Below are 8,570 nucleotides of genomic sequence, written 5' to 3' on the forward strand. Positions count from 1 at the left end.
CCGTGAGGATGAAGGGAATGGGATAGGAGTGGAAAAAGATCTTCACCACCATCCACGTGGAGAAGTTAAGCATCCGAGCGCGTGGAAGCCTGCACACAAAGGCACGTGGCACCATCCCGTTATGTGTCGGTGATAGTAAACAGCCCAAAAGGGAGCAGGCTTGCCAGAAGTGGTGGGCACGGGACGGGACGGGAGAGAGAGCACACCCTGGGATTTTTTGTATGAGCGCGCGATGTATGTAGATAGGATTGAAGCAGCGCGCCAGGTGTAGGAGCACGTAGGCGCGCAGAAACATGGCCATCCCCAGTGTCTTGGTCATCTCCGCGTCTGGACTTGCCGCGAGTATGATGGGCGCATCAGTAAGTGCGTGAGTGCGCGGGAGATTCATGAATGGACCCCGGTAGGAAGGCGCACTGGTGCCGGGGAAGGGATGGAAACAACAGATGGCCACTTCACACCAGAACTGGAACACTCGGCCGCCAGCACAGCATTACGCCTCGTGAGCGATGATGGCCAATGGAGCAGTGAGCGAGAAGAGCGGAGAGGAATACCTTCCAGCGAAGTGACGAATTCTTCCACACCACCAGCCACATCGGGTTGAAGATGTGGAGCTGTAGCGCATTCGTTCGTAATTTCACGCGCCCCCCCCCACGAGTCAACCCAAGCAAGCGGGAGCAGAGAAGGGTCCGCGAGCGAGTGGTATGGCCCATGGCGTGGAAGGTACCTTTCGCTTGACCCAGGGCTTTCGAGCAGTCTTGATCTCCTGGGTCTTGTCGAGCACTTTGGCGCGGTAGAGGTCTAGAATTTGCAATACTGACCAGCCAGTTGTGTGTTGTTGTTGTTGTGTGTTGTGTGTCCATATAGGAATGTGATTTCAGAGCAGCGCCATGTGCCGTTGGTCCCAGCTGGGGAGGGGCCTACCAAGCACAGCCGTGGAGGAAGAGAGCACTATCTTGATGGCGCGCGTGGACTCGTTGTTACGCCATTCGGAAGAGTCCCTCCACCCGAGCTGCACCTACACGCCCACGTGGGACACGGCACACGGCATCCATACCGCACACGGCACACATGGGTCACAAAGGGTCACTGTGACCTCTGGGCAGCGCTAGCGGGGGACCAAACCATGGCCACCATGAGCACGATGCTGCTGCAGGCGTTCACAGCGATGAGCAAGTTGCGAGCCAGCAGCCTCCTGTCATGGCTTCTCCTCTCACGAACTTCCTCATACACGGAAACCACCCGCTCACGCCTTTGCACGCACCACGTACGCACGAGAAGAGCGAGGGTTCGCGTGAGTGTGAGGGAGTGCGAAAATGAACAGCTTTGGGGGGAGGGCAGTGCCAGGGAAAGTAGCGGTGCTCCTCAGGTGCTTCGGCCAGGAGCGGTCGGTGGTCTTCGTCGGTGCCGGCAGCAATGCGAGAGGCCCGACGCTGGCGGTGCCCCACGTTCAAAAACACGGCCCTGCGCGACATGCTGGCTCTGTGCCTCCTCCGCGCAGGCCACGATCTTGGTTTCTCTCAGTCCAAGGGGTGTGGTGGCGGATTTGTGCTGGTTTTCAGTGGGCCGGGGTCGCTTTTTGAGGTGGACGGAATTGATTGTTACAGCGGCGCAGCCACCAGTTTTCTGAACGCTGAAAAATCAGCCCCAGTTGTTCCCAATCAGAATCAACCTTTGAAAAAGTCGCCAAAAATGCGCTTTTTTAGACGCGTATCCCTTGACGCCGGGTGCCTTGGAACGCAAGGCTCGGGGTAAAACCTACGCCCTGACAAGGAACTCGATGGTGGTGGGTGGTCGCTTGTCTGTACAATTGTGTTGCTTATTTATTTATACGTATAGATATGTCCAGGTGTCTGTAGCTTACTTACAAATATAGGGGGGAGGCCGCGGCTCTCGGTCCACCACAGGGGGTGAGGGGAAAATTGAAAGGGGGGGGTTGGTGGGTGTTTGTCTCAGTAGATGGCGTCCGACCAGGCGGTCGAAGCCCAAGAGAGGGCCGCGAGGGGCTCCGTCCGGCTGCAGCCATCGGTCGACCACGTCGACGCAGCAGCGTCCTCTCCTCGGTCCGTCTCGAATTGCCCCTCGGCGATCGTGGCGGACGTGTGGAGGGGATGCTGCTGCTGCTGCTGCTGCTGGCGAGCAGTTTGGCAGGCGGTGAGGTAGTCGGCGAAGGTCAGGGCCACCCCGTTGCCCTGGCGAGGTGAAGCCAGGGCGTTGACATTGCCGACGCCGAACTCCTCCTCGACCTCCTCGCCAGTGGTGGACAGGTCGAAAGTGGGAGAAGCGGACTGCGGGTACTGGTGGTGGTGGAGCTGGAGCTGCTGCTGCTGCTGCGCGTGGTACTCTGCAGATGGCGAGTAGGAGGAGTAGGTCGTCGGATGCCCGTAGAAGGCCGGATAGGAGAGGAACGCCGGAGCGGCATAGGCCAGATCGGGCAAGTAGTGCTGCTGCTGCTGCTGCTGCAGGAGAGAGAGCTGCTCGTCGGGGTGGTAGGACTCGTAGGACTCGTCGCCCGAAGAAGAAGAAGACGACGACGGGTGGTGGTAGTGAGAGTGGTGGCTGGGGTGGTGGTGGCCGCTGCAGCACGAGGGAGCGTCTTCGTGGTGGAACTCTCCCTCCTCGGGGCAGCACGACGTGCGCGGTGACGACGAGAAGGAAGAGGACGTGGACGCCGAGGAGAAGGCGATGGGTGGCGAGGAGAGCGGCGAGCAGCACGATGAGAAGCACTGGCGTCCCTGATGCGCATGCTCATGGTTGGGGTGCTGGTGGCGGCAGGGCTGCTGCTGCTGGTGCGCATGATCGTCGCTGGTGGGCGTCGAGGGAACCTCGTCGCCGTGGTCCTGGTGGTGGCGGTGGTGGGTGTCCCTGGGCCGAGGAGAGGTCTTCGGGCGGAGGGGGGACAGACGCGAACTCGTGGGGCTCCCCGACGAGGAGCACTTGGACAGCTCCTCGGTGATCTGCTCCACCTGCCAGGCCCCGAGGCGCTGCGCCATGGGCAGCCTCTCCAGGTGCGTGTAGCCTGCACGCGTGCACAACAAGCCGTGTAAGCCGTGTACGCCATGATGGGGCAGGTTCAAGCTTGTGTGGTGTGTGGGTGTGTAGTGTGTCCCCCGTGCACAGAGGAGGGAGGAGGGAAGGGAAAACGGGGGGAGGGGGTGCGTACACTGGTGCGCATCACCGCGGGGTCCTTTGCGGTTGCACTTGATGCCGGGAAAGGCTCGGCGGACCAGCTTGCCGAAGAACCTGGAGGGCGAGGCAGTGTGGTTAGCCACGCGCCCTGCACCTAGGCTGTGTGTGCGTGCGTGTGCGTGTGCGTGGCGCCAAGGGTGTTGGTGGCGGTGGTCGTCGTCGTACGTGTGCGATATGGGGGCGCCTTCCATGCCACTCTCCCGGCAGGCGTCCAGGTAGTGCTGGTAGACGAAGCTCTTCCTCATGGAGCCGGCTTCGCCGACGCGGTAGTGCTCCTTGAGCCAGATGACCACTTGGAGGCGGTTGTCGAGCTGGTTGCTGCCGCCGCTCGGAGTCGAGCATGAAGAGTCGTCCGAGAAAGCATCAGGGCTGGCCGTCTCGCCTTCGTACGCCATGGGGTCCATCTTGCGCAAGAGAGTGTGTGGTGCAGGGGAAAGTGGTGTGCGCGCGGGGCAGAGCTGCTCGCGCGAGTCGGTGGTGATGGTCGAGAGGTGCAATGAAAACAAAGAGTGGGGAGGAGGGCAGACATGGCTTTTGAACAGAGTGGCAGGGAGGGGGGTTGGGCGTCGTTCATGCCTAATTCGGGCCTCTATCTGGGCGAGCCGCAGCAACAGCACCCCCGATTTAGGCCGTGGGGCCGCCAGGCAACTGGTGACGCACGCACACGCCTCGCCTTCGCGATTTCCCCGGCAAATTTCCGCCATCGCCACTACCCCCTGCACGTCGTGTCCCGCACGGCACCCGTTCGAACTTGGCCACACCACAGTCAGCGCCAGGTCCGCAGCGCTCGTGTTCACCCCACGGAAATGCTGGTATTTATGGTATGTAAGAATATACTATTAAATGATATAAAGCAATTGTTTACAACATGTCGTTTGGGAAGGAAAACTATTTTCTCTCCCACGCGTACTACTCGCCCGTCAGCGGGAAGAAGTCGGAGACCAGCTCGTCAAGGAGGGCGCGGCGACCCAGGCGCAACCGCTTGGAGAAATACACCGTACGGTAGGCGGCCAGTTCGGCGTTGACCATCTTGGCGAGCAGGAAGTCCTTAAAGCTGTCATCCTTCCGGAAGACGGCAGGCTTGGGGAGAGGCGGCCCAAACACAGGAACATCCTGCAGCGCAACCAACCAACCAACCAACCAAGCGCGCGTAAGGTTAGTCCACACAAAACAAGTGGAAGAGGGTGGAGCACCTCTTTCGAAGCGACGGATACATGGTAGCGCGTCTGGGAGGCGTCATCTTCGAGAGAATCGCTAGGTATCCGTCGAATGGTGATCACGTTGTGGATGAAGTGGGAGCGAATGGTGTTGGCCGAATAGCTGGCGTCCTTACCTGGAAGGACATGAACGGAGGATGAGGTGATTAAAAAAAATAGAGAGAGAGAGAGAGAAGGGAGTCGGGCGCCGTACACCGCCCCCACTGGAAGTGGAGACGGGAAGATGAAAGGGGGAAAGGAAGAGGGGGAGGAGGAGCACGGTACCATCGAGGAAAACGAGGATGCAGATGTCGTTGCCGATGTGCCTCTTCCGAGCAATCTGCTGCGCCCCCTCGCCCTGAGGAAGCATGGTGGCGACGTGCCACATGATCTCGCTGCCTTGCCATTCGGTGAACCTCGAGAACTCACCTGATATGAGCCACCGGGGGGGAAGGTGTAAGTGGCGTGAAGGGGAGAGGGAGAGGGAGAACGTGGCGGTACCGGTGGTGTCGGTTTTGACGTCGAGCCCGCCAGCAAAGCGGTTCCATCCCTTGAGGCGAACCTTCTCGCCGATAAAGTTAAGGAACTCGTACCAGTCTACACTTCCTCCCGTGTTGCTGAATATGTCTGTTGCGGTCATTTATAAATGGGGAGATGGTGTGTGTGTGTGGGTGTGTGTGTGGGTGTGTGTGTGGTTAGCGGCGGCACTCAAGGGGTTGCGTGTTTTTGGTTGGAAGGTACCCTCCTCCTGCGTCTGGCCTTCCTTCACCAACATGAGCCCGAACTTGTATTTCCGGGGCCTTTCCTTGGCCTCGAGACGGCGAACGGCTTCCGGCATGTCGGGGTGCGTAATTTCCTGGCACATGACGTGGCGCGTGAATTCAACCAGTCTTGAGCAGCTGTGGGCGGGTGATGAGGAGACCTACGCGCGCGTAGGTGGGCATAGTTATACCTTGACGATGCCGGCCGAGAATAGGAGGGGATTCACGGTGTTGAGGAGCTTCTCAATGGGGTCTCTTCCACCAGCGGTGTCGATCGACACGGCCGGCATGGACACCTTCTGGTCGCCGTCCTGGGTGAACAGTAGCACCCGGAAGAAGGCCACCGTGGCCGCGTATGTGCCAGACGACGTTTGAAGAGCATCGCCAGACGTCTGGCTGTTCCGCTCCTCCCCCGCTTTCCCCTCTCGCTTGCAAGAGACCAGCACCGTGCCCAATGGGGTTTCTGCAGCAAGCGACCCATCGCGCGACCAGCAAAACCACGACCCGCTCTTATTAGGGGACACACGCGCGCGCGGACCCAATCCACCACTCACTATTCGAGCAGCGGCACCTGGTGGTAGCCCTCCCCCCCTAGTGCCCAGCGACGAATAGAGGAGGAGGGGAAGACCTACCGATGCCCAGAAAATTGCGATGGGGCTGCCCGTAGAAGTGCTCGTGGTACCAGTTGGTGCCTTCTGCGGCGAAGAAGGTGGTCGTGATCTGAATGCCACGATGGAGGACCCAGACGACGAGCAGGAGAAGGAGGAGGATACAAAACTGTCAGGCCTGTCTGAAACGATATCGGCGAGGAAGAAGAAGATCGACAGTTTCTGCGGTGGCATGGAGGCAACGCACCTCGCATTCATGTTCTTCTTCGACAACGAAGCCACTGTCTGCCGGTGCGAAGAGAGGACTTGGCGACCTGCCGCAAAGAGAATGAACGAGCACGCAAGTTAGCCGTGGAAGTTGAAACCCTGCGGGCGACACCGCCAACCGCCCACCGCCCACCATCAAGTAGTAAAGGAGGATTGCTGGCATATTGGTGGGAGGGGAGGTACTCGGATATGGCGGCAGATTGCTGGGAGTTGTTGTGGGCGGGGCCACGGTTGGAGTCTTCGCCGTCGCCGCTGGCGTCGTCGCGCTTAAACATGCTGAGAACGTCGCCCCGCTCCTTGGACTTGGCCCTGAGGCTCGACCTGCCCCCGACCTCCATCCCGAATCGGCTGTGGTCCACGCGAGACATGGCCATCAGCATGCTCTTCTTCCGCTCCTTCCGCCTGTCCGCGTCGCGCTTCTGCTGGCCGCCCTCCTCGTCCTTCACGTCGTCGCTGCTGGTGGTGGTGGTGCGTTCATCTTCCTCCTCGCCCTGGTGGTGGCCAGCTGCACCTCCCTTGGCCCGCTGACTGCCCTCGCCCATGGCGGCTGCTTCGGCATTGTTGGGGTCCTCCAGCGAGTCGTCGTACAGATGGCTCCCGATCTCCACGAGGGAGCCTTCGCCCGTCGCAGTGCTCTTGCTACTCCGCGGTCCTCCGCCGCCCAGGCCGCGGGGCGCCATGGATTCCAACCGCGCAGGTACACCTGCTCCCCGTCACCACCGCCGCCCCGACCGTTAGCACCCCGCTCTAGCGGCGGAGATGTGTGGTGCGCACCAGAAGCAAGCTGCCCCTTGAGCACGGCTATCTCGTGCTTGGCGGCCTGCAGCTGTGTCTTGAAGTGTTGCACCTGCACACGACACACACGTACACACACATGCACGCACGCACACACACACACACACACACATCCACCAGCAGCAGCCGCCGCCATGCACTCACCGCATTTAGAGGAGGATCACGCAGACCATTTCCTCCGAGAGGGGAAGCAAACAGTCCGGCTGTCCGGCCAGCCAGCCCGCCGTAGATCTCGGAGGCACCAAGTGAGTGAGTGGATGGGTGGGGGGGGGCTTTACCTCGTTGTGCTTTTCCTGCAGCAGGATCTGCAGCTGCTCGATATGCTCCCGCAGCACCTGCACTCCCGCCAACCAACAACCAACAACGCGCAAAGAGGAGCGATGGGGAGAGGAGGACGAGGAGGGAGAAGAGAGCGAGAGAGACGAAATGTCAGCGGCTTAGTGGTCGCGATGAGTGGTACGGGCGCCGGGTGACAAGATAGGAGAGAGAAAGAGCGAGAGAGCGAGGAGAGAAGGAGGAGGAGGAGAAGAAGAAGAGTGGTGAATAAACAACGCACCTTGTTCTCCTCCTCGGTGGATCGCACCACCATGACGGTGGTGCCGCGTCTGCGCAGCGTGGCGTTGCCCGAGGACGAGGAGGTCAGGGGAGAGGCGGCGTCCGGGGGCGAGCTGGCCGCGTCGCGGGACGAGTGTGGGAGCTCGGAGGAGGAGGAGGAGGAGTGGGGCGAGGAGAGGAGGAAGGAGTTTGACTTGGTGAGCACGGTGGAGAGCGGGAGGGGCACGTTGGCCATCAGCGCCGACCAGCGCCGCCACGTCTTCTTTTCCCCCTCCTCCATCGCTCCGTCTCCACCGTCTGCACCGCCGCCACCAGTCGCGGGTGGGACAGAGGCGGCCGAGTCCACCCCCAGCTCGGCGGTTGCGGGCGTGTCGGCCTTGGCCGAGCGGCGCTTCTTGCGGCCGGAGAGCCCGCTGGGGCTCTCGTCGCCGGTGCGGAGGGTGTCGCTGGCGGCCGACGAGCGCGGGGTGGAGCTCATGTGCTGCTGGTAGTGGACGTCCATCGTCGAATAGCTCTTCTTGCGCAGCCCGGACCGCGGCGAGCGGCTGGGCGTGCGCGGAGAGGCCGGCACGCCCGCCCCCTGATGTTGATGGGCGGCTGCGGCTGATGTTGCTGTTGGCCCCGCGCTACTCGCCGCCTCTGGTCCGCCTTGGTCGTCGTTGTTGATCGAGACCTGGCCACCACCCTCCGCGCCGTTGTCCTCTGCGGTATCGCGTGGCGAGACTCCTCCTCTCGGCGTCTCCTTGCCCTTGAGCTTGCTTTTCCATTCTTTGATTTTGGCCTTGGACATTAGGGGATGCTGGGGTGGGTCTTGGCTGGCGTTTTGAGGAATAGCCAAGAGGAGCGACGACTCTATATCTATCTACCGAGGGGTATGGTTTCACTCGGCCCCCCTTCAACGCACTAGTGATCCTTCCACTACGCGGCGCGCGGGTTGGTGGTGGCTTCGCCAACGGAAACAACACACCACCAGGCCTGAGTCCCACCCCCGGATAAATCCGGGCGCCCCCGCCGCTGGTCTGAAAAAGGGCAAAGCAGGGGAAGGGACGTGATCCCACACAGCACAGGCGCCCCCCCCCAAAGCAGCACCACCACCAGCAACAGAGAGAAGGCCACAGCAGAGAGAAGATGGAGCGCACCCCGACCACGACTAGCAGCAGCGCCGTGAGGCGAGTTCGCATGACGGAAGCGCACCTGCGGGC

General features: G+C 61.2%; 4 protein-coding genes across 4 annotated transcripts; all 4 read right to left on the bottom strand.

Annotated features, from left to right (window-relative positions):
* Positions 1 to 452: 452 nt before the first annotated feature.
* On the bottom strand, positions 453 to 1,248 carry ACA1_238110 (uncharacterized protein; the record flags this gene model as incomplete). Its single annotated transcript, XM_004335263.1, has 4 exons — positions 453 to 611; positions 725 to 813; positions 922 to 1,015; positions 1,123 to 1,248. Coding segments are annotated over 4 exons (468 nt in total), but the record flags the coding sequence as incomplete, so codon positions are not given.
* Positions 1,249 to 1,949: 701 nt separating this feature from the next.
* On the bottom strand, positions 1,950 to 3,590 carry ACA1_238120 (RFX DNAbinding domain containing protein; the record flags this gene model as incomplete). Its single annotated transcript, XM_004335264.1, has 3 exons — positions 1,950 to 3,016; positions 3,176 to 3,240; positions 3,352 to 3,590. The coding sequence occupies 3 exons, from the start codon at positions 3,588 to 3,590 to the stop codon at positions 1,950 to 1,952; spliced, it is 1,371 nt and encodes a 456-aa protein (XP_004335312.1).
* Positions 3,591 to 4,095: 505 nt separating this feature from the next.
* Positions 4,096 to 5,220, bottom strand: ACA1_238130 (RapGAP/RanGAP domain containing protein; the record flags this gene model as incomplete). Its single annotated transcript, XM_004335265.1, has 5 exons — positions 4,096 to 4,299; positions 4,401 to 4,519; positions 4,668 to 4,811; positions 4,884 to 5,009; positions 5,124 to 5,220. 5 exons carry the CDS (start codon positions 5,218 to 5,220, stop codon positions 4,096 to 4,098), a joined length of 690 nt encoding a protein of 229 aa, XP_004335313.1.
* A 108-nt stretch (positions 5,221 to 5,328) lies between these two features.
* On the bottom strand, positions 5,329 to 7,603 carry ACA1_238140 (uncharacterized protein; the record flags this gene model as incomplete). Its single annotated transcript, XM_004335266.1, has 8 exons — positions 5,329 to 5,454; positions 5,488 to 5,606; positions 5,776 to 5,920; positions 5,999 to 6,065; positions 6,202 to 6,721; positions 6,793 to 6,865; positions 7,092 to 7,148; positions 7,370 to 7,603. The coding sequence occupies 8 exons, from the start codon at positions 7,601 to 7,603 to the stop codon at positions 5,329 to 5,331; spliced, it is 1,341 nt and encodes a 446-aa protein (XP_004335314.1).
* Positions 7,604 to 8,570: the final 967 nt, after the last annotated feature.

Source organism: Acanthamoeba castellanii, assembly GCF_000313135.1.
Source record: "Acanthamoeba castellanii str. Neff unplaced genomic scaffold scf7180000084763, whole genome shotgun sequence".
Classification (NCBI taxonomy): Eukaryota; Discosea; order Longamoebia; family Acanthamoebidae; genus Acanthamoeba; species Acanthamoeba castellanii.